Source organism: Dipodomys merriami, unplaced genomic scaffold (assembly GCF_024711535.1).
Source record: "Dipodomys merriami isolate MVZ:Mamm:240054 unplaced genomic scaffold, mDipMer1.0.p SCAF_28, whole genome shotgun sequence".
Lineage (NCBI taxonomy): Eukaryota > Metazoa > Chordata > Mammalia > Rodentia > Heteromyidae > Dipodomys > Dipodomys merriami.
The window spans coordinates 7173583-7198680 of NW_027204270.1; the positions used below are offsets into that span (position 1 = coordinate 7173583).

Here is a 25098-nt window from a genome sequence, read left to right on the forward strand (position 1 = left end):
TCCCAGCCCAACTTCAGTCCTTCTTTAAAATCATCTCTAGATTCATTGCAACAGCTATTATGTAAATAGTTGTGCAGATGCAATCACAACTATTTGGTTGAATCCACACTGTGGAACCAATTATAGTTACATCTCTACACAGTAAAAAGCGTGAAAAAAATACACTGCAGTGGTAAAAGGCTGTCTCTATGTGGATTACGGGTAATTGTTGGTACTTTTCTGTCACTCCCATTTCTTTTTCTTTTTGTCAGTCATGGGGCCTGAACTCTGGGCCTGGGCGCTGTCCCTCAGCTCTTCAGCTCAAAGCTAGCGCTCTACTACTTGAGCCACAGTGCCAATTCTGGCTTTTTCTGCTTATGTAGTGCTGAGGAATTGAACCCAGGGCCTCATGCATGCAAGGCAAGCGCTCTACCACTGAGCCACCTTCCCAGTCCCGGGCTCCCATTTCTTACAATGAGGATGTAGCAGCCCGCCACTGAGCATATCCCCAGACCCCAAAGTTTTTCGTCTTTTTTTCTGGCCAGTCCTGGGGCTTGAACTCAGGGCCTGGCCACTGTCCCTGAGTCTTTTTTTGCTCAAGGCTAGCGCTCTACCACTTGAGCCACAGTGCCACTTCGGGCTTTTTCTGTTTACGTGGTACTGAGGAACTGAACCCAGGGCTTCAAGTGTTAGGCAAGCGCTCTACCACTAAGCCACATTTCCAGCCCACAAAGGTTTTCTTCTGTATTATTTTCCCAGTCAGAGTGGTGGTACACTTCTGTAATTCCAGCGGCAGGAGATAAAGGCAGGAGGATTCAGATTTCAAGGCCAGCCTGGGATATATTGAGATGAAGGAGTAGAGACAAGCCCTCAGGGACGATGGCTGTGCCCCGGGCATGCAGTTCCTCTTCCCAGCAGCCCCGTTACCCCACGGCCCACACACTGTGGGCCACAGGACGTTCCCCCTTGCACCTCCTTGAGCAGGCCCGGGCTCTCTCTAGCACCCCGCACCCCACGGTGCAAGCACCTCAGACACAGGGCAGGACTGCTGCGGTGGCAGCAAAGCAAAGTCAGGACACCTTTCTTCTGGTAGGCATTAGTTTTACTGGTTTAAAAACAAGTCTGTACAAAATGGCAGCGGTGGGCAGAGCTGTCCTGGGGCTCGGGGCTCCTCCGTCACTATCTCTTTGGCCAGTTGTACCGGAAGCCTCTGCAGAGACAGTGGGGAGTCAGTCACCTCTGCAGGCTGCTGTACAGAGCTCAGGAAAGCAGAACAGAGGAGTTTGCTCAAGGCTCTGGGAGGGCTGAGCAGACTGAGTCTGAAGGCAGCGATCCCCTAAACCATGCCATTACCCCCCCCCTTCACACTGTTCTAGCATGAGGATTTCATACTGTTCATGAACATTCATTCTTCAACAATGGCGACCACGCATGCCTACTGGTTTTTCTCACAGTCCCAAAGCTGCACTCAGCTGCAGTCTACCAGGGCGCAGAGCAGGGCGGGCTTTCCCATGGGGTGCCCCGGCTACCATCAAATACCTGTCTGATTTTCCAGTTGGAAAGGACATGCTTTTGTTTCCCATTGATTGCTTAACTTTCTTGGCTGCAATACATTTCTGAAAAGCAAGCAGAACCATTTAAACTGTATGACACTGTCTGGACACATGGAAAAGCAGCGCTGAGCTCCTGCAGCCAGGCATCTGGGCATGTGGAAAGGCAAGGGTGCGATGAGGACCAGAGGCCCCATCAGCCCTGTCTGGCCAGGTGCCAGGGGGAAGACCCAGGCCACGCCAGCGCTAGGAGAACTGCTTTCAGCCTCTGGCCAGAATTTCCAAGCAGCAAACAGAAAAGTGGCCTTTAAGACGGCTTTTCTGGACTGCTGGGTGGCCAATGCGCTGTCTACACCTGGGAGGAAATGAGTGAGAGGAAAGAGTCACAAAGGAGAAGGATTCCTAGACCCAGCTTCTCAGCCAAGGAAGGGATCTAAAGCAACCTAGGTGGAGAAGTAGATCAAGTGGTAGATGCCAAGGACCTGAGTTCAACCTCTTTTTTTTTCTTTTTTTTTTTTCCTGCCAAGAAACAAACAAAAAAAACCTTCCAAGCCCAGCTAGATGCTGCAGACCTTCCTTACCTTGCCAGACCCCGCGGGCTTGTTTGGGTCAAACTGGGAGGAAGGCTTGCATTTGCTGTCTCCTGCAGGAAGAGCCAAGAGGCGGTGATCAATCACTGAGCTGACAAATCTCCCTGGGTGCAGGCCAGGGGGCTGTGCAGGGGGCAGGCTCTGAACACAGTTGTGCCCTGGTCATCAGGAGCAGGGGTATACTTGTGCAACCAGCAGGGGGGTGCTGGCAACACGCGATGGGCTCCGTACAGAGCTCCAGTGGCATGGCCCCACCTTGCTTCCCAAGCCTCCTAGGCTGCCTGGGTCCAGAAGCGTCTGCAGTCTGGGGCACCATGTACAGCCCCTGCAGCACCCACGCCATTCTCCCTTCTCTGCGGGGGGGCAGGGGCATCCTGCTAAGCCAGAGCTAGTTCTGGGGCACTGTGGGCTTCTGTGCCTGCCTCTGACTGGCACAGTGTCTGCGAGTGAGCCTGCAGCAGCCGGCACAGCCAGGGTCTCAGCCTAGGGGCCAGGCCTCACCAGCAAAAGCCTTGAAGTCCGACTGGCTGTAGTCGTAGGGAGTGAAGGTGCTGGGTGCTGGGTCTGGGCCCTTGAGCTTCTTGGCGGTTTTGAGTCGTTTCTTCTCCTGTCTCTGCTCTGTGGTCCTGGTGTCACCTGTGGTTCTCTCCCTCTTCTTGGCGTTTTCCAGCTGCAGGGGGAGGATATGCAAGGAGGGAGGCAGGGACACCATGTGAGTGAAGCGGGGAGGCCACACCTCCAGATAAACAGCTCATCCACAGCGTGGAGGCGATGATTTCAGCTCCTTCTGTATTTTAGGGGCTTTGTATATACATGAGGTATCTTAGGAAAGGACCCCATTCTAAATCACAAATCACTTATGCTTCAGCTACATCTAAGCCACAAAGCCTAAGCTGTGTCTATTCAGCATTTTTTCTTATTCATCAGTCCTGGGACTTGAATTCTGGCCTGGGTGCAGTTCCTGAGCCTCTCTGTGCTTAAGGCGATCACACTACCATTTGAGCTACAGTGCCACTTCTGGCCTTTTCTGTTTATGTGGTGCTGAGGAATTGAACCCAGGGCTTCATGCATGCTAGGCAAGCACTCTACCACTAAGCCACATTCCCAGTCCTATACAGTATTTTTTTTTTTTTTGGTCGGTCGTGGGGCTTGAACTCTGGGCCTGGGCGCTGTCCCTCAGCTCTTCATCTCAAGGCGAGCGCTCTACCACTTGAGCTACAGCGCCACTTCCGGTTTTCTGGTGGTTTATTGGAGATAGGAGTCTCATGGTCTTTCCTGCCCGGGCTGGCTTTGAACCGCGATCCTCAGATCTCAGCCTCCTGAGTAGCTAGGATTACAGGTGTGAGCCACCAGCGCCTGGCCTATACAGTATTTTTTAAAAGTAATTTTGTGCATGAAATAAGGTTTCAAAGTGTGGAGTTTTCTACTTGTGTCAGTGCTCACAAAGTGTTGGGATGTTGGAGCACTTAGGCTTTTGGCTATCAAGACCTTAAATGGAGGTCCAACCTTGACTGCCTGGGGCCTAGCTGCTTCAGATGTAGGGAGATGAGCTGGCTGCCAGTGGCTGCCAGCTGCAATTCTAGCTACTGGGAAGGCTGAGATCCGGAGGATTGCCATTCAAAGCCAACCTGGACAGAAAAATGTTTTAACTTTCTAAAAAGAACCAGCAAGCCCAGCACCTGTGGCCACCAAAACCCCCCCAGCAGCATAAAGCTAGACAAGATGTGGCTCAAGTGGTAGAACACCAACCTAGCAAACAAGCCAAAAAAGCATGGCCCTGAGTTTAAAAGCAGTATTGGCAAAAAAGAAAAAAAAAAAAAACATTTTGAAGGTGGAGATGGGGCGGAGCCATGGCCTGCGCCAGCTGGAGCAGGTTTGTCTTTTTTTCTGAGCTTGAACTCAGGGCCTCCTGCTCGTGCTCAGCTTTCTTGCTCATGGCTGGCACTCTGCCACTTGAGCCGTACCTGGAGTAGATATTTTTCTTTTTCCCTTTTTTTTTTTTTTTGGCTGGTGCTAGGGCTTGAACTCTGGGCCTGGGCACTGTCCCTGAGGTTCTTTTGCTCAAGGATAGCATGCTACCATGTTAGCCACAGTGCCATTCCTGGCTTTTTCTGAGTGGTTTATTGGAGAGGAGTCTCACGGACTTCCCTGCCCAGGCTGGATTCAAACCACAATCCTCAAATCTCAGCCTCCAGAGTCGCTAGGATTCCAGGTGTGAGCCACTGGCACCCGGCTCTGAAGCAGGTTTCTAACTGGACAATGGACAACTTAAGAGGGGCAGGGGTTAAGGAGAGAATTCCAGAGGCTGAGGGCAACAAGAACTAAGTGTTGCTTCAATGCCTGTTCCTGTTGTGTGGCAGTCAAGTGTTGGTGGGTTCACCACACACAGAAGAGACGTCCTCTGGGGGGAACTGCCAGGGGAAATGAGGCGAGCACTGAGGGACAAGCCAGGGCAAACTGGAGCAAGGCCAAGGACAATGTCAGGGACAGGGCAGACCCTTCTGAGCCAGCCAAGGGGACTCTTGGCCAGGACCCAGCATCCATACATACCACAGTCTGCTGTCGCACAGAGATGGCCTGCTCTGCTGTGGCTTTGTACTCTTCTTTCACCTGTTCCTGGGCCGCTGCAAGACACAGGGTTTGTGGAGTTGCTGCTGCACTCACCCCTGGCACCCCATATTGACATGCATGCTTCAGGGGCTCTGTCCTGCCTGTCCTCAATCTGGGAGCCACACCAGGTCCAGCTCAGCCTCCCTGCCACCACTCTGAGGATGGCGGGCAGGTGTCCCAGCCCTGTGTCAGGGACCAGGACCCAAGTCCCCTCCCCACCCAACCAGCTCCCAGACCACCTCCTGGGATGCGGATACCCCATCCTCCCGCTGCTCAGGACAGGCCGTGTGCAGCCAGCTCTATGCTGCCCTCCAGTGTGTTCCCCTGGGCTCTGGTCCTATCTCCAGACCAGGCTCTCGCCCTTGTAATTCATCAGTTCTCTACACAACAGTCAGAGAGATGGCCTGGAGGTAACGAGTTCAGGTCCCCAACTCAGTAAAGGCAGTCCTCACACAGGCCTGGCCTGCTCTTTTCCCCACCCCCTTTCCATTCAGTCCCTAGGCCACCTTGCCACATCATGGGACCCCACCTAGGGCCTTGAGCCTCAGCCACCAGTGCAGATGTCTTCAGGTAGCTGGCTGTGTCTCTGTCCAATGTCGTTTGTAAGACCGTCACTCCCACCCATGCCAGTCTTCACCAGAGCGCGCTTAAGCACGCCCCACCCCTCTTTCCAAGTACTACCGCCTGCGTCTGGGCTCTGCCTGCCATTCCCCAGAAGGCAAGCTCCCCAGGGCTAGGGTGGGCTGTGCTGCGTACTGCTGTGTCTGGCACTGCTGAATGGCTCAATCAACAACATGCGCCAGGCCGCCCTCCTGCACACACGCAGGAATGGCACATTACCTGTCTGCTCAGCTGCCTTCTTCTTGGCAGTGTCTTTAGATTCTTTTCGGACCTGGGCCTGCTTGGCCAGCTTCCAACGGTTGCTGATCTAAAATTAGAAAGCACAGGAGCAGGTCCTCCATAGCTGCTGGGCATGGTGGTGGGAAACAACTTATACACTTACACACACACACACACACACACACACACACACACACACACACACACACACACACACACACACACACACACACACACACACACACACACACACACACACACACACACACACACACACCACGCCCGTGTGCATACACGCGCAAGCCCTCAGTTCCAGCTTCTGGCTGGTTTGGTTTGTAAGTGCTTGTAGAGAAGGATACAGTACCAAGGTGCCCAGGCCATGGGTGAAGGCTTCCACATGTAGTATCTCATCCAACCCCCTCTGGACCCTGGGACAAAGGTGTCACCATCAGCCCGAGCTGGTGACTCATGCCTGTAATCCTTAGCTACTCAGAGGCTGAGATCTGAGGATCTCAATTCAAAGCCAGCCCGGGAAGGAAAGTCCGAGAGACTCTTATCTCCAATTAACCACCAGAAAACTGGAAGTGGTGCTGTGGCTCAAGTAGTAGAGTGCTCGCCTTAAGATGAAGGCCCAGAGTTCAAGCCCAGGACTGACAAAAAAAAAAGGGGGGGGGCCAGGAAGGTGGCTCAGTGGTAGAGCGCTTGCCTTGCATGCATGCATGAGGCCCTGGATTCGATTCCTAGCACCACATAAGCAGAAAAAGCCGGAGGTGGTGCTGTGGCTCAAGTGCTAGAGCGCTAGCCTTGAGCTGAAGAGCTGAGAGACAGCGCCCAGGCCCAGAGTTCAGGCCCCATGACTGAAGGAAAAAATAAAAAAAGGTATCACCATCACCTTGCCCTTAGAGGGAAGGAGACAAGTAGAGAAGGTCCAATAACTTGCCCAAGTGACAGGGCTGGTAACCAGGGACTCAGGGCAGGCCTCTTCTCCAGTCTTGTTTGCCTTTTACTTTTGGGGGGGTTGGGGGGTGATCATGCTTGCTAAGCAGAAGCACTGCCACTTGAGCCACGTCCCCAGCTCCCATGCTTTTCTTTGTAGCCACCGTGGTAAGCAAGCACAGTAAAGGATGGACAGATTGTTCCGCACACCACAACCGGCAGGCAAAGCCAAACCACACTTCTCAAATCAGCACGGAGCCAAGGCCTGTCAAGGTATCGTATCGCCATGGCAGGACCATGCTGCTGGGTGGAGGGAAGCTTCCAGGCAAGCTGCCCCCCTGGCACACAGCCTGGCACAGGGCCTGGCACAGGGCCCGCACCAGGGGAGAGCAGGTCTTAGTTGTTGTGCCACTAACAACTTAGCAAGGAATGTAAGACTGTTTCCAAACTTGAGCTGTCGTTTTAAGAGCTTTAAAGAGACATCAAACCATTATCTCTGTCCTGTATCACATATAAATTAAGCTTAAGCAAATAAAAAGCAAACTATTTTTGTGGTTCTGGATTTGAACCCAGGTCCTTATACATGCTAGACAAGTACCCCGCACATCCTGAGCCCTGCCCCAGCCTTAATAAAGCCTCTTTCTCAGAGGTTCCTAGTCTAGAAGCAATGCTTAGAAGGAAGGGGCCTTTGTGTCCACTTTTGCGGGTCTGTAAGGATCTGAAGCCCACCACTCAGAGCCTGCTGAGGACGGAAACCTGGTCCAATCTTTCAGCACCCTTCCCTTAAAAAGCCAGTCTTGGGACAGGTGGCAAATCCACTTACTTCATAGATTTTTGAGGATGGGTCAAACTTGGCGGTCTGGGAGATGTGGGCCCGGTGTTCCAGTGATGGCAGGAACTGCGGAGGAAACAGCAAATGCAGAGAGATGGCACCTGGACCCAGGCGGGGGCAAGCACATGGGCCTGGGTGGGTACTGAGGCTGGTGTGGGCCCACATGGCTCGAGATGAAGGTCACACTGGCCTCCAGCTCCTCTTCCTGAAACACCGCAGCCCCCCAGCCTCGTGCAGACTACTCACCATCCTAAACGGGTTTTCAAAGGATTCCATTATGTTCTGTGCCTTTTTCTGGGCAACTGTCAATGGAGTCTTTCCATTTTCCTCAGCATTAGGTTCCTGCAGGGACAGATGAAAGCCCCTTATTTGTAAAATTATTACCATGGACAATATGACATCAGAATGCAAGCAAGACAGTAGTGGGACTTCAATAACAGTGGCTCTGTTTCTCAAGCTCTCCTGGGCTTAAACAATTCAGTAGTAGTAAAACAACTTTTGTTGTTGTTGGTTGTGGGGCTTGAACTCAGGGCCTGAGCACGGTTCCTGAGCTTGTCTGCTCAAGACTAGTGCTTTACCACTTTGAGCTACAGCACCACTGCCAATTTTCTGGGGCTAATTGATGAGTCTCATGAACCTTCTTAAGACGGATCTCAGCCTCCTGAGTAGCTAGGATTACAGGCGTGAGCCACTGACACCTGGCCCAACATTTTCTTTTTTTAAACAAAATTTAATTAAGGAATTCTCACTATGTTCTCATCATCCTGCAGCCTCTTACTGAGGCTTGAAAGGTCATATGTCTCATGGCTACAGGAGAACAAGGACTTAAACCCTGGTCCACTCTGCCACAAGAGCCTGATATCAGAATTATGGACAATCAAAAAAATGATGCAACAAAGCTGCTTCATAAACCTGTGTTATCTTTTTACTCTGCACCCAAGTTTGCCTGCAACAGAGGAGAGGGAAACTACAGTCTCCTTCAGACTGAACTGCCCTCCCCTCAAGGCAGCCTGAAGTCTACACTGGCTGCAACTGCAGTCACCTTCACGGCTTCTGCTAACCCTGAGGTCAGGTGAGCTTCCTAGACTGTTTTCTCATGAATTGCCAAAGCATGACCCCATCAGATTTATGTAATTCAGTTTAAAAAGAAAGTAATAGGGGGGCTAGGAAGGTGGCTCAGTGGTAGAGTGCTCGTCTTGCATGCATGAGGCCCTGGGTTCAATTCCTCAGCACTACATAAGCAGGAAAAACCAGAAGTGATGCTATGGCTCAAGTAGTAGAGCGCCAGCCTTGAGCTGAAGAGCTGAGGGACAGCACCCAGGCCCAGAGTTCAGGCCCCACAACCGACAAACACAAAAACAAAAAAAGGAAAAGAAAGTTATGGGATTGGAGGCGAGACTAAGGTGATAAAGAGTAGCAACCAATGCATCCATGTACCTCCCTCCTCCCCCCCAAAAAATGCTGAGTGCAAGTGGCTCAAACCTGTAATCTTAGCTACTCAAGAGGCTGAGATCTGAGGACAATGGTTCAAAACCAGCCAGGTAGGTAGGAAAGTTCATGAGACTTGTTTTGTCAGTAATGGCCTTGAACTCTGGGCCTGGGCGCTGTCCCTCAGCTCTTCAGCTCAAGGCGAGCACTCCACCACTTGAGCCATGGCGCCACTTGCGGTTTTCTGACGGTTTATTGAAGAGTCTCAGGGACTTTCCTGCCCAGGCTGCTTTGAACCATGATTCTCAGATCTCAGCCTCCTGAGTAGCTAGGATTACAGGTGTGAGCCACTGGCACCCAGCTCCATGAAACTTTTTTTTTTTTTTTTTTTTTTGGTCCGGTCGTGGGGCCTGAACTCTGGGCCTGAGCACTGTCCCTCAGCTCTTCAGCTCAAGGCCAGTGCTCTACCACTTGAGCCACAGCGCCACTTCCGGCTTTTTTCTTTTTGCTTATGTGGTGCTGAGGAATCGAACCCAGGGCCTCAGGCATGCAAGGCAAGCGCTCTACCACTGAGCCAACTTCCCAGCCCCTCCATGAAACTTTTAACTCCAATTAACCACCAAAATGTTAGATGGAGCCATGGTTCAAATGGTAGAACTCTAGCCTTGAGCACAAGAGTTCAGGATTAGCACCTAGGCTCTGAATTAAAACCCAGGACCAGCACCAAAACAAAACAAAAAAAGTTAAAACGACAGTGATGTATCATCTCCACTATGTTGTCCTAACATTCTGGTATGGAGAGATCCTCTAACCAACTGCTGTTTGCACCATCTGAATATTTACTGAGCATGGTACCTTTGATCCAACATGGATAGTGTTCTTGCTTCTCTTTCTCAGTTCTGACAATTACTACACTTTTTCCTTCTCCCCACACTGGTCTGCATAGTCAAAACTTTATCTGTGCGCTTTCCTTTCCCTTGGTATTTTAGTATTTACCTGCGCTGACCCACCAGTGCACGCATACACAGAATGGCTCGAGTGGCCACTGCTGTCACAAAAGGCTGGGTTACGGCCAACATGCTTTCCAGGAATGTGGCTCAGCTCAGGAAAGCTCCTTGGGTGGGGATCAAGAATGGACATACAGGGGCTGGGAAGGTAGCTCAGTGGTAGAGTGCTTGCCCTGCATGCATGAGGCCCTGGGTTCGATTCCTCAGCACCTCATAAGCAGAAAAAGCCGGAAGTGGCGCTGTGGCTCAAGTGGTAGAGCTCTAGCATTGAGCTGAAGAGCTGAGGGACAGCACCCAGCCCAGAGTTCAGGCCCCATGACCAGCAAAAAAAAAAAAAAAAAAAAAGAAAGGACACATACAGCCTCAACTGGGACCACTGCAGCCTCTCCCAGGTCGAGCACCAAGGATCTGCCCTTAGAGCCTGCCCGTGTTCCTCACTCTAAGCAGCCACAGCACAGAAAGCTTATCACCTAAAAGTGTATGTGTGGCCAGCGTGTGTGGTCGTGAAGCTCAGTGGACATGTTGTACATTCTGCCCGTCGGGCACCTTTGCTGGGCAACTTGTCCCACAGGGTTTCTTCACATAACGCTGAACAGAAGCCCCTGCCATGTGTGCACATGCATGACCAGGAGCTCATCTCTCCACACGGACACTCCAGGCAGGCTGTCTGCCAGAGCCCCCTGCCCTAGGCCACTGTGGTGCTCTCGTGGCTTTCCTGCTACTCACACTGAACAAGGAGATCACGGCTGTAGCAAGCAGGCATTTGGTGTCCAGCAAGGTCTCCTCGGCAAAGAGGCTCGCCTGTTTCTGAGCCGGCCCAGAACCTAGAGGCACAGAAGGAAGCAGAGTCAAACCCTGAGGGCTCTGAGTGCAGCAGCTGGCCCTGCCCGCCAGTCCAGAGGGCCCCACTTACCGCCACATGGGAGGACCAGGTAGTTTTCTGGGGGGGCGTGGGAGCAGTCATGAGGTCCAAAAAGAACATTCTCCAATCTCTGCAAGGAGAAGCAGAAGGGCACATGTGAACTTCGTATGCAGGCCGTCAGGTTTGTGTGCTCCAGCGTGATGCCCCTCCCACAGGTGCGAGAGCAGAGGCGATGCCGTACCTCAGCACTGGGCAGTGCTCCACTCTTCTTCATCCCAGCTGCGGCTTCAGACTAAGGAGGAAGGAAGGGGCAATGCAGGAAAGCTGTGTGAACTCGGTGGCACGTGCTCCCCGGCAGACTCCTCCACAAGGCTCGCAGGGACCCAGATGTCTTTCCATCCTCACATCCCTTCAGTGCCTGGCACTGCCATTTTGTGGTGCTCAAGAATTCCTTGGTGGCCGAACACGGTGCCTCACGCCTGTAATCCCAGCTACTTGGGAGGCAGAGATTGGGAGGATAGCAGTTCAGGCCAGCAGGGCAAACGTCAGTAAGATTCTACCTCAAAAAAACACACGCTGCGTATGGGGGCACGCCTCTAATTCCAGCTCTACTGGGAGGCTGTGGCAGAAGCATTGCAGTCAGAAGTCGGCCCCCAGCAAAAAGCGATAGATCTGCTAGCTGAACACTCACTAAAGCAAAGCACACTGGGGGCGTGGCTAAAGTGGTAGAGTGACTGCAAGTTCAAATTCCAGTACCACCAAAACCAAACCACTTGGTGTATAAGAGCAGAGCTCTTTATGAGGACAGAGTGACCTGAGGGTTTCCAAGGAGCTCAGATGTTACTCCCTCCCTCCCTCCCTCCTTCCTTCTTTCCCGGTCTAGGAGTTGAACTTGGTATCTGATACTTTCACTAACTGGCTCCTGCTATACCAACTGACCTATGCCTCCAACCCCGACATTCATTTTGAAATACAACTGCAAAGGTTTTTATTCCTACTTCATTTTCAATTATTTTGCTTTTTGTCAGTTGCAGGGCTTGAACTCAGGGCCTGGGCACTGTCCCTGAGTTCTTTTTCTCAAGGCTAGTGCTCTTCTACTTTGAGCCAGTGCTCTTCTACTTTGAGCCAGAGCTCCACTTTTAGTTTGCAAGTGGTTAATTGGAGATAAATCTTATGATTTTTCCTGCCCAGGCTGGGCTGGCTTTGAACTGTGATCCTCAGATCTCAGCCTCCTGAGTGGCTAGGATTGCATGTGACCAGCGCCCAGCTTCCTTTTCAATTCTTTCTGGGCCAAAAATCTTCCAAAAATTATGAATATGATTGACCATATATTGATATATCACTGCTAAACCAACACATTTGAAATATTGTAATAAAACATAAAACCAAGCCCAGGGGCTGGGAAGGTGGCCCAGTGGTACAGTGCTTGTCTTGTTTGCATGAGGCTCTGGATTCAATTCCTCAGCACCATACAAGCAGAAAAAGCCGTAAGTGGTGCTGTGGCTCAAGTGGTGGAGTGCTAACCTTGAGCTGAAGAGCTGAGAGACAGCACCCAGGCCAAGTTCAGGCCCCACGACTACAAAAAACAAACAAAAACAAACAAACAAACCAAGGCCAGTATGATGGTTCACACCACTATCCCAGGACTTGGGAGGTGGAGGCAGAGGAGTATGAGTTAGAAGGCCAGTCTGGCACACACGAGTTTGAGGCCAGTCTGGGCTACCTTGTGGGACTTAGTCTAAAATACAAAAACAATAAAATGCACAACCTATAAGCTTTAGTTTGGAATCTGGACATGATATTTATTTGTATCTCTCTTGAGGTAATAGCAGCAGTAATTTTAATCAGCTATAAATACTAAAAACAACATGTTGCATTCTATGTAATAGTAGTATATTTATTACTAAATGTGTATGTTGGGGCTGGGTAGGTGGCTCAGTGGTAGAGCGCTTGCCTTGCATGCATGAGGCCCTGGGTTCCACATAAGCAAAAAAGAAAAAAGCTGGAAGTGGCACTGTGGTAGAGTGCTAGCCTTGAAGAGCTGAGGGACAGCACCCAGGCCCAGAGTTCAGGCCCCACAACTGGACCTGCCCCCCCCCAAATGTGTATATTAATAGCACAGACAACAAAATGGTAAATATTAAAATATTTTCAAAAAATTAAAAAAAAATCACAAATCAAGAAAACACTTCCTTTATTTTATGGAATGAAGTGTTTGCTCAATGACATAATGCAAAGTAAAGTCAGTGAAGATCTTTAAATAAAAGGGAAAATCCCCAAGGGATTCCCACCTCCACCTACATTTGTCTAAGCCTCAGCGCCTCCCACCCAGATCAGCCTTTCTCAACTTCTCTTCTCTTGCAGGCCTCTCCTTCCTTCTCTTTCCTCTAAGGTTTGCATTTGGGTGAGTGGCCTTGCATCCCACCTCCACAGTAGCTGCTGTTCAGGTGATGCCTCTACAGTCCGGCTCACCTTGACACAGCTTCCTATCTCCCATTCCTAAGCTGTGTGTGTGTGTGTGTGTGTGTGTGTGTGTGTGTGTGTGTGTGTGTGTGTGTGTGTGTGTGTGTGTGTGTGTGTGTGTGTGTGTGTGTGTGTGTGTGTGTGTGTGTGTGTGTGTGTGTGTGTGTGTGTGTGTGTGTGTGTGTGTGTGTGTGTGTGTGTGTGTGTGTGTGTGTGTGTGTGTGTGGTCTGGGGCTCAAGGCTAGTGCTCTACCACTTGCCACAGCTCCACTTCTGCTTTTTTTTTTTTTTTTGGTAGTTTATTAGAGATAAGACTCTCCTGGATTTTCCTGCATAGGCTGGATTTGAACCATGATGTACAGATCTCAGACTCCTGAGTAGCTGGGATAACAGGCATGAGCCACCAGCACCTGGCCTCACTGGCCTTTTCTTCTGATTCTTTCTGTGCTTGCCTCAACCCTCTGGGAGGAGGTGTGGACAGTGTGATCAGTTTATGCCAGATCACTGCTGGTTTCCAGGGTGAACTCTCTATCCCTGGATCCCTACTCCAACTCAATCCACTGGGTGAACTGAGCCCAACAACTGGCTTGGCCACTAGATGTTACCTGCTCAAGTAAAGATCATAAAATAAGAAGGATATATTCTAGTTCCTCCCTACACTATTTTTTGTGCTGGTAGTGGAGCTTGACTTCTGGGCCTCGTGCTCTCAGTTGACTTTTTCACCCAAGGCTAGTATCCTAACACTTGAGCCACACCTCCACTTTTGATTTTTGCATACTTAACTGACCAAGCTGGCTTCAAACTATGATATTCAGATCCCAGCCTCCTGAATAGCTAAAAATATAGGTGTGAGTCACTGGTGCTGCCAAATTTTACTTCTTGACTATCGTACAGAATTGCAGGGGCTGGGGTTATAACTTAGTGGTAGAGTGCGTCTGCCATGTGGAGGCTGACTTCAAACCCAAGCCCTATAAAGCAATGACAGCAACAAGCAGCAGCGTAACAGCAGCTAAATCCAGGAAGACCCACCCACAAAATTTCAAGTCTCAGGACTCCCTTCATTTTATTTATTTATTTATTTAGTCAGTTGTGGGGCTTGAACTCTGGGCTTGGGTGCTGTCCCTTAGCTCTTCAGCTCAAGGCAAGCGCTCTATCACATGAGCTACAACGCCACTTCCAGTTTTCTGGTGGTTTATTTGAGATAGGAGTCTCACGATCTTTCCTGCCCGGGCTGGCTTTGAACTGTGATCCTCAGATCTCAGCCTCCTGAGTTGCTAGGATTACAGGCGTGAGCCACCAGTGCCCGGCTCCCTTCCTTTAGAAAGGAAGACATGAGCCCCAGTGGCCAGGTGCTAGCCAACAAAGAACAGGCCTGTTGAGTTGGGTGGCAGCCCTTGAAGAAATTGTCAATTTCTCACCTTGAGCAGGGGCATCTCCCGCGCCTGCTGGACTAAGAGATGCATCTCATTGATCTGCTGTCGGACAAGGGGTGGAACTGGGTTGCAGCAAGCTATGATGCCCTGAGGTTCCCTGAGGACAAGGAAGAACACACATAACTTATCAAAAAAGCAGTGTAGGGACTGAGCAAAGCCAGAGGGCCATGGCCAAGCTGAGGACCATAAAATCAGATTGTGTCAGGGCAGCCCGGCCAGCTATGTGCATGCATGCTCCTTGCTGTAGCAAGCTCCACAAGGATTCCTGATTTGCAAGTGGAAAGAGGTAGAGATAAGCCCCTAACATTGCTGAGCCTCAATTCTGCAGGGAATTAACATCAAGCTGTGGATTTGTATTTCTGCTTATACTTAATTAACATTATGCTGAGAATCATGAGACTGTAAAAGAGAAGAACTGCAGATGAAAGAAACAGACATTTTCTTTTTTGGTCAGTCATGGTGCTTGAACTCTGGGCCTGGGCATTGTCCCTGAGCTCTTCAGCTGAAGGCAAATGCTCTACCACTTGAGCCACAGTGCCACTTCTGGTTTTCTGGTGGTTTACTAGAGATAAGAGTCTTACGGACTTTCCTGTCTGGGCTGGCTTTGAACCACGATCCTCAGATCTCAGCCAACTGAGCACTAGGATTACAGGTGTGAGCCATTGGCACCTGGCTGACATTTTTACAGGTTCAGACTTACCCTGACCTGGACACGAGGCAAAACCCCTAAAACATCCCATTCAGACATTTTCCTTCTTATGTGGCAGCCCTTGGCAAGGATGCTGGATTCCCTGAACTTGCTACCTTCCAAGATGGAGCACTAGTCCTCCGAGTGAACGGGACGCCTCTACTGATGAAGCAGAGCACACCACTCGGCTCCCACACTTACTTAGGCAGTTCTTCAGCTATCTTTAGCATCATATGGTTTGGCAACACATATCTGAAAGAAAAAAAAATACACAACAGCATCGTATCAGATCTAGCTAACCAGTTCCACTAAATGCAGCAGATAAACAGCCTTCACCACAAGAAAAGAGAAAAGAAAAAAGGCCCTATTTCCCCTTAGCAGGGTGGCTCAATCCAGAAGCCTTACCCGTAGCTCTCATCCTCCCTACGAGCAGTTTTGTCCCTCCAGGAAAACAGCAGCTGAAAGGCGGCCAACTGCTGTGAGTTCAGATGCTTCTTCTGCTTCCGGTATAGCTCAAGGTAGGACTCATCCGTGAAGAGGGGTTTGACAAATTTCTGCAAAATGTTAGGAAATATCAAGAGCCATGTGGCTGGGTTCGCAGTCTAGTGCAGGGTGCTTGCCTAGCATGCATGAGGCTCAGGTAGAGTCTCAGCACTAAACAAATACAAAAACAACGTAACCAAAATTGTGCCCTGAGCGCTTCAAAATGTTTGGCTCTTGCATAAAGTAAGAACTAGAATCAGGCTGGGGTCCGTGTGGCTCTGACCACACTGTACCCTGAGTGTTGGGTCTGTGCGGCTGACAACATCATACCTTGAGGCACAGGTCCCTGCTCCGCTGCCACACCATTTGCAGCTGGGTGGGCTGGTCGTTGCCTCGCTCCCACAGTTCCAGCCTCATTTTGTCGTAAATGTAAAGCAGGTAATGAGTGTCGTCCCGGGCATAGTTGAGCATTTCTTCTGGCAGGGGGCTAGAGTTCCAACAGAGGACATAGCTTCCATGACTGCTCCTTTGCAGCGACCCTCCTGTCTACTCAGGGAGTGCATTCTGATTTCAAAGATTCTTTTTTTTTGGTCGGTATGGGGCTTGAACTCTGGGCTTGGGCGCTGTCCCTCAGCTCTTCAGCTCAAGGCAAGCGCTCTACCGCTTGAGCCACAGCGCCACTTCTGGTTTTCTAGTGGTTTATTGGAGATAAGAGTCTTACGGACTTTCCTGCCCGGACCGGCTTTGAACCACAATCCTCAGATCTCAGCCTCCTGTGTAGCTAGGATTACAGGCGTGAGCCACCAGCACCCAGTACAAAGATTCTTACTGCTCCCCCAAACATTCTTCTCTAGCCAATACCAGGGATACATCAGCACTCCCTGTACCTCAGTACGACAAACCTTCACCTCTTGGGCATACCTGTCTCATCTGTGAACTGGGGATGGGCGCAGCAATGTGGTGTGGCAGAGGACAGCATCCCTCAGCACACCGCCTGTGCATGGCATGGACCCAGGGCCCAGTCACAGGAAGTGGTTTTCAGAGTACAAACTTCCTTCTTGTATTTGGGCTTTATTCGTTTTCCTACTTACAAGTTCTGGTGTGAGGGGAAGGGAAGAAAGCTCAGAGGACTTTCCTGTGTCAGCTGCAGTGCTGAGGAGGAAGCGGGCTGCCAGCAAGCACAGCCAAGTCCTTGCACCTTAGCCTCCTCTCACACCTCTGGGAAGACATCTCACACAACCACCCCCCAGCTGCAGGCTCATATCAACTGGGCATGCCTATCTCTAAGAGGCAGAGTCTACTGCAAATTCCCCACTAGCATCCTATAATATCCCATTGTTCTGTACCACAGAACACACCTGGGGGCCCAACGCCATTGGAGTCCAGTTCAAACACAGCTGAAGCCTGAACACGTGTCTCCAGGAATGAGGCCAATAAGCCTGCAGCTTTCCTCTGCCACCCACCATTCCTTATCATGCACAGACTGACCGGATCCTCCAGTCGGCTAGCTGGTACTGCTTGTTGGCCTCCACACCACAGTAGAGCCGCAGCAGGTGATCAAGTGAGTGTCGGCCTAGGTTGAGAAGGCGTGCTGCCTGGTGAGTGTCAAACATGTTCACCACATACAACCCGAAGTCTTTCTGCAGCCACTCGATGTCAGAGTCGGCACCGTGGAAGACCTACACACAAAAAGCCGTGCATGCACCTCACACCAGCACAACTTATAGCTCTGTTATCAGACACTGAAACCAGAAGCCAGTGGGACTAAGATGTGCATAGTTTTACATGTTACTATTAATCTGGGATGCAGCCTTAGTTTATAATCTCACTTGCATAGCGGTAAGGCTGAAGCTGCTTCCAGCCACTGACAAACACACTCTTCTAGCTTGAGTGTCTTTAGTTTAAGCAATTCTGATGTTGTAGGCTCTTGTAGCAGGTATGAGAACAAAGCAGCTTAGCACATGAAACCTTAAGGTAGGAGCTGAGGCAATTCCTCCGAGTTGGAACTGCCCAGCAGGAAGCACTGCAGTCCTGCCTCACAGGTGGGAGCCATTGGTGCTGGCTCACCTTCACAATAGCTGGGTCCGTGAGGCTTTCGTTGAGAATGTACATGTCACTGCGGAGCTCCAGCGTGTCTATGATGAAGTCCTCCGTTCGGGTGGAAATTTGCATCAGGCAGGTCAGTCCTAGGAAGCTCCGGTAAGAGTGATGCTACACAGGGAGACCAAAGGAAGATTCTGTTATAGGTGGAACCCAAAGGCACAATGCCTCTGGTCATATGAAATAGTACTTATTGAAATGAATTTCAAGAAACGAAAACAAGAGGTTAAAAAAAAAAAAGTGCGTTGGTGGCTCAGGCCTGTAATCCTAGCTACTCAGGAGGCCGAGATCGGAGAATCATGGTTTGAAGCCAGCCCAGGAGAAGTCTCTGTGGTAGAGCATTAGCCTTGTGCAAAAAGAGCTCAGGGACAATGCCTGGGTTCAGAGTTCAGGCCTCATGACCCACAACAAAAATTAAATAAACAAAAGTATGGTGCTAAAGTACACAGAAAGAGGCAAGAGTGGAAAAACGATTCTTTAGGCTTTCCTTTTCTTCTTCTCGTCTGGGGTATGAATGGACCTTGTACATGGTAAACACATACCCTACTGCGGAACTACCCTAGCCCTTCCTTTACTGATTTCAAAAAGCCAACTACAGAGCAAAACTACATGATGAGAGAGATTTAAATTATTGCTAATTTTACACTTCTTCAGTAGGTGAGCTCACAGAAAATATAAAAATTTAATTAATTAGAACATACCTCCAAGTCTACAGCAAATTCCTGACAATTTAGGAGCTTCTCATTGAGCTCCACGAGCTGGTCCAGGGAAGAAACAAAGCAGCAGGGTGTTTCTTCTACAGGTCTATATAACTGAATCAGAAAAGGGTATCAAGAAAGAGAGAGGAACATTAAAAATGATTCCCACTAAAATACAAAGTAAATCATGAGTCCAGGGAATGACCCAAAGTCACACCCCTCCCCAGCCCCCAAAATCGTCTGAGGGACATCAAAATTACATGAGGGCATGGTGTGACTGATTCTTCTTTCCATGCCACTCAAGACCCAGTGTAACTAAGGTGGGGAACTCACCTGTGGCTGTGGCTTCTGAAGCACAGAGTCTGGTGGAGTGAAGTGGTCCAGTTCATACTGATAAGGGTGTGCAAACCTGCATAAAATGAAACAAAACAAAAACTTGATGAATCCTGTAATTCCCAAAAGAAACCAACTACTCTAATATAAAGTAAAAACAAGTGGGAAAAGACCACTGTGACTATCTTCCCTTGATAAAAGCATGGTAACTACAAATAAATCAGAGGATCTTGATCATCCTTATAATATGATCATTAAAACGCTAGTCATAGCCAGGCTCCGGTGGCTCATGCTGGTAATTCTAACTGCTCAGAAGGCTGAGATCTGAGGGTCAAGGTTCAAAGCCAGCCCAGGCAGGAAAGTCCGTGAGACTCTTATCTTCAATATACCACCAGAAAACCAGAAGTGGTGCTGTGGCTCAAGTGGTAGAGCACTGGCTTTGAGTTGAAGAGCTCAGGGACAGTGCCCAACCCGAGTTGAAGCCCCCCAACAACAACAACAAAACTCTAGTCTTTCATTTTTTTTGGGGGGGTGGGGGAGGTACCAGTCCTGGGGCTTGAACTTAGGGCCTGAGCATTGGCCCTGAGCTTTCTTTGCTCTCCAGCTTTTTGGTAGTTAATTGGATAATGAACATATAATCCCTTGTGGGTTGGAATAACATATGTCTCTGTTTTGGTGCCAGTATGTAGGGGCTTGAACTCAAGCAACACTTACATGTCCTGCTCAACTTGCTGGGTTCGCTGCTGATGGATGAAATCTGCCAGGGCTGGGGGTACATCCAAGTCCTCAGGACGATCCTGGGGCCGTTCCCGCCTTTCTTTTGAGAGAGCTGGAGACCCAAACAAGACACCATCACACAGGGACTGGGACCTCTGTGTCTTTTCTAGTTCTGGAGGGGGAAGGTATCCAAGAGGTCCCTGCCCTTTGCTGGTAGGGAGCAGAATTCCCTTGGATTGAAGGGAAGGCTCAAATGTTTACTCACCCTGAGGAAGGGGCTTCTGAGCATTAGGCTTGATGAAAATTTTAGGAAGAAACGGTGTGTTGGAATTGTCAATTTTCTCTCGAAACTTGAGCTGAGGTCGGATGATGTTTTTTGCATGAAGCAGTCGGAACGTTTCAGATTTTGTTTTTTTGCCATATTCTCCTGCCTAAGATCAATGCATAATACATGCTTTAGCACACAGCAGCTTGGTGAATTAGAAAAATAAACTCCAACTCGTGTCTTCAGAGGAGACAAGAACATTCCATCAGCCATACAATGTAAGGGTAATGAGTGCAATGTGGAAAAAGAAGGTGGAATTAGAGTGTGTCTGTTCCCAACAACAACTCAAAAGGGACAGTGGCCAGTTCTGTGTTCATCAAGCTACAATTAGAATGAACAAAAGCCCAGCCATCAAACTGACAAGCAGGGGCTCTAGTTTACCAAGGCCTCACCTTCCGGTTCCAGCTGGACACTATGGTTTTAGGCACTTGCAAGCCTGCAGGAAGGACAGGCTGCTGATGCTTATTCACGCCTGATGCTTCATCCAGCAAAATACCCTAACGATGAAAGAAGCAATAAGAATCTTTTCCAGGTTAAAAAAAGTTAATTACCTGACACTGTGATCACAGAATTATGACTACAGGAGTAATGTACATATCAAAATATAATATACACTATAAACATACATAGTTTTTATCAGTTCCTCCCGACCCTTGACTGACTCTCTTGTTAGCTCTAAATTGGACTGAAAATCCAAAATGACTTAGAAGCCTTTTAGATATAGGTGTGCAGGGTTGGGAGCAGAGTTTAGTAATAGTGTTTGCCTAGCATTCAAGAAGCCCTGGCAAGGCAGATTTAGAACATGAGTCTGAACACTACTAGTAGCAGCAGCATAGCCAGGTTAAAGCTGACTGGCATACAGGTCCATAGAGAAGACCTCATGGGTCAGGCAAGATTTCAGTGTCCCAAAGACTGTCACAGGCTGCAGGTCAGGTTTATTTTGGATGACCTCTGTGTATTTCCATGTTTTGGTATAGAATTAGGCCTAAAGGGATAGTATGCTAGGCAGAATAATATATAGTTTCCTACTATTCCTGTAGGTTCATGTGCTTGTTGACAGTGTGAATAGTAAAAGCAGCAGAGTCCTCCTCTCTCTCTCTCTGTCTCTCTGTCTCTCGTCCTGGGACTTGAACTCAGGGCCTAGGCTCTGTCCCTGAGCTTCTCTGTGCTCGAGGCTAGTGCTCTACCACTTGAGCCACAGTGCCACTTCTGGCTTTTTCTGTTTATGTGGTATTGAGGAATCAAACCCAGGGCTTCATGCATGCTAGGCAAGCACTCTATCACTAAGCCACATTCCCAGCCCAGGCCTCTTTTCTTGCAATACAAACAAGATCTGTATATCTAGAAGATAAAATGTATAATCAAACTCATGAAAAACAGGCTTCCACAGGGGGGGATTTTTCTCTTTTCTTTAGTGGTACTGGGACTTGAACTCAGGGCCTTGAAATTATGAAACAAGTGCTCTACCACTTGAGTAACATCTACAACCCCATTATATTTTGGACAACTGTAGTTGTTTTGAGTAAGAAAACGTTAACTCACCAGGAGAATATTCTTTCTGGTGGGAAATGCTAAACTCGTTTCATTTTCTAAAGTGCCTGGGTTTCTCTTTATGCACTGATCCGTGGCTCTTCACTTATTAGTTGGGTATGTGGTAGAATACTCACCACTCTCTCCAGAATCACATCATTGGTATCCACTAGTAAGTCAAATTTGTCCTCCAATTCAGTCACTTTACTTCGATCCTTAATGTTACTGCGACACCCATGGTACTGCATTACCCTACTCATGCTGAGGGGAAAAAACAAAACAAAACAAAAAAACGCAAGGTCAGATTGTATACCTTATTTCACCTGCTTACAGGCTGGGAGAATACTCAAATGAGTTGACTCAGTTGATTTCTCACATTCTTTGATGAAACTAAAGAAATTTACAGACTTATACCAACCTTCGAGAAACAACACTTGGGGGGGAGGGGATGAGGGTGCAGCTCAGTAGCAGAGTATATGTGTAGCATGAACAAGGTTTAGGGTTCCATCTCCAGAATCAAATGACCAACCCACCCAATAAATAAATACAGTCTGAGTGGTATCCTAGGAGCTCATGCCTATAATCCTAGCTACTTAGGAGGTTGAGATCTGAGAACTGAGGTTTGAAACCATCCTGGGCAGACAAATCCTCATGCCTCTTTTCTCCAATTAAGCATGTAAAAACTGGAAATAGAGGTGTGGCTCAAGTGGTAAAGCACCAGCCTTGAGCATGAGACCCAGAGTTTACAAAAAGCAAAAGCAAAAACAAACAAAAAAACCATGGCCTGTATGTTAATGGCAAGGTTGAATGTAAATCTGAGTTATGATTTTAAAATGTAAAAACAACACATACATCCCCTCCATACACACCCAGTTGTGTGGCCTTGAACAATTCACTAGTCTTACCCAGACTTGTTTTCTTTATCTGTTAATTGTAGAAAGAAATTATCCAAGTAAAAACTTTCCTTTCTTTCTTTCTTTTTCTTTGGTTGGTTGTGGGGCTTGAACTCTGGGCTTGGACACTGTCCCTCAGCTCTTCAGATCAAGGCTAGCACTCTACCTACTTGAGCCACAGGGCCACTTCCAGTTTTCTGAGTGGTTTATTGGAGATAAGAGTCTCAGGGACTTTCTTGCCTGGATTGGCTTTGAACCATGATCCTCAGATCTCAGCCTCCGGAGTAGCTAGGATTACAGATGTAAGCCACTCTGGTGCCGGCTCTTTTCTTTTTTTTATAGGTTGGAGTCCAGGACTTAAACTTGGTATGTGATGCTTTAGCTCAATGGCTAGTGCTTGAGCGCTCTACCAACTGAGCCATGCCTTCAACCCTGACAAGGCTTCTTTAAATATTAAAAAAATATGATAGTATATAAACACAATATATGCTGCCTTCGTTGTTTTAATGTTTCAACTCTGGGAGCTTTTCTAATTAGTTACCACATAACAGTTAAAATCTGTTGTGTATTATCTGTCCTAATACACTTTCTTTTTTTTTGTGTGCTGGTCTAGTGGCTTGATCTCAGGGTCTGGCCACTGTCCCTGAGTTTTTTTGCTCAAAGCCACAGTTCCATTTCTGGCTTTTTGGTGGTTGAGATCCTCAGATCCCAGCCTCTGGAGTAGCTAGAATTACAAACGTGAGCCACCAGTGACCTCATACACTTAAAAAAAATTCTTTTTGGTTATTATAAAGGTGATGTATGCTGGGCGCCGGTGGTTCACACCTGTAATGCTAGCTACTGAGGAGGCTGAGATCTGAGGATCACAGTTCAAAGCCAGCCCAGGCAGAAAAGTCCATGAGACTCATCTCCAATTAACCACTAGAAAACCGGAAGTGGCGCTGTGGCTCAAGTGGTAGAGCAGTGGCCTTGAGCTGAAGAGTGCAGGGATAGTGCCCAAGCCCAGAGTTCAAGCCCCACAACCGACCAAAAAAAAAAAAAGTGATGTATAGAGGAGTTATAGTTTCATAATAAGGTAATAAGTATATTCCTTTCTGGACAATGTCACTCTTTCCCAGTTTTTCACTCAAAAAGAGAGTACACTTTTTAAAAGTTAAACTAAAATTGTACTAAGTAGCATTTCTTTAATGAAAATCTTTTATATCATTTTCACGTTTCAGGAGAGCAAATTTAGGTCAAATTAGCTTCCTTTTTATGTATGTTCACTTCTTTCACTAATATGGGGCAATGATCTACAGTACTTACCACTGGAGCAACCTGTCTCCCTGTGTTTCACAAAATGCCTGGAAGCCAGGAAAACTTCGGTAAAAGTCATATTCATCACCAAACTGTGGTAGGCCTCCAGAGGCCTTAGTGACCGCCACCACAGAGCTAAGAGCAAACTGTCAAAATCCAGAAAAGAAGGCACATATTTAAACATGGATCTCATTCATTCAGCAAATTGATTTTTTAAGGGTGGGGGGGGGAATCTATTTGCGTATATTGTTGGTTACATCAAGTGCTAAATATATCCAATCTACATCCATCCAACAAACATTCAGAGTGAGTCCACCCAAGTTCCATTCCGGGCCCCGAGGGTTCAATGGTGAACACAAAGTTTGGAGCTAAAATTCTCTTTCTCCCCTTCACCCCCCGGCTTTTTATGCAAGTACTGGGGCTTGAACTCAAGGCCTGAGGGCTATCTGTTAGCTTTTCTGCTCAAGGCTGGTGCTCTACCATTTGAGACATAGCTCCACTTCCAGCTTTTTTTTTTTTGCCGGTAAACTGGAGATAAGACTCTTAGGAGGGCTTTCCTGCCCGGGCTGGCTCCGGAGCTTTGTAAGGGTTATTTATGCACGAGGTTAAGACCTGGATCTACGTGTGTCCATGGTTAAAGCTGAAGAACAGAACCCGGTTTCTTCGAGCGGGTACGGGAGAACGCTGGGCGGGAGCCGGGGTGGCGGTCGGGCCAGGGTGCGGGGCCCCGGGGCCGAGGCCGGGGAGGAGCCTGGGCGGCCGGGCCCCGCGAGCCCCGGAAGCCCCGGCCTGGTGGTGGCGCTGCGGCCGACCCCGCGAGGCCCCGGGCCGGCTTCCGGCCAGGACGGGCGGCCCCCGGAGCCCGCTGGGTCCCCGCAAACTCACCTTCACGAAGCTGTCTGCGTCCGGGAAGCCGGGCAGCACCATCTCCCCGTCGGAATCTGTCGCACTGGTCGCCGACGAAGCTTGGGGATCCCGAGGGCTGGGAGGCGCCATCTTTCCAGTCCGCAGAGTTCGTCTCGCGAGAGCGCGCCGGGTCCCGCGCAGCACGCATGCGCGCTGGGCGTCCTGGGGCGCCGCGGGAAGGGGTGGGAGCGCGGGGAGCTGAGCGCTCTTCCCCACCCAGGGCGCTGCGGGATTAGCTGGGATTACCGGCGTGCCGCTGGGCGGGCCGGGTGGTTCACGCCGGTAAGCCCTGCTACTTCTGGGGCTGAGGTCTGGAGGAGGACTCCCATGGCCGGTCGGAGGTGTGGGAGTGCTGGCTTGGAGCCGGCGACTCCACACGGTCTCCCAGTCATCCACGCATCCTTCCTTCACACAGGTTACCGAAACCACTCAGGACTGGAGGGTCAGACTGTTCTGAAGGACCTCCGTCGCTGCTCCTCTGCCTTTGGTATTTCATCACCACAAAGCTACACTTGGCTTAGACAAAACTTAAAATTTGTCCTGCTAAGGAATCTGAACGACCTGATAGTCACCATTTTTTCCCTCTCAGTGTAATCATT

General features: G+C 49.2%; 1 protein-coding gene across 1 annotated transcript; it reads right to left on the reverse strand.

The window, feature by feature from the left end:
* Positions 1 to 1059: 1059 nt before the first annotated feature.
* Positions 1060 to 24604, reverse strand: Exosc10 (exosome component 10). The gene is made up of 25 exons (XM_070037347.1): positions 24479 to 24604; positions 23603 to 23739; positions 21542 to 21665; positions 20267 to 20371; positions 19815 to 19980; positions 19547 to 19661; positions 18833 to 18908; positions 18503 to 18613; positions 17769 to 17912; positions 17190 to 17380; positions 16032 to 16188; positions 15624 to 15772; positions 15420 to 15470; positions 14516 to 14627; positions 10876 to 10926; positions 10686 to 10764; positions 10499 to 10596; positions 7584 to 7679; positions 7329 to 7403; positions 5570 to 5657; positions 4670 to 4743; positions 2621 to 2789; positions 2111 to 2172; positions 1519 to 1595; positions 1060 to 1189 (listed from the first exon to the last, which is right to left on the reverse strand). The coding sequence occupies exons 1-25, from the start codon at positions 24587 to 24589 to the stop codon at positions 1159 to 1161; spliced, it is 2649 nt and encodes an 882-aa protein (XP_069893448.1). The 5' UTR covers positions 24590 to 24604; the 3' UTR covers positions 1060 to 1158.
* Between the last annotated feature and the right edge of the window lie 494 nt (positions 24605 to 25098).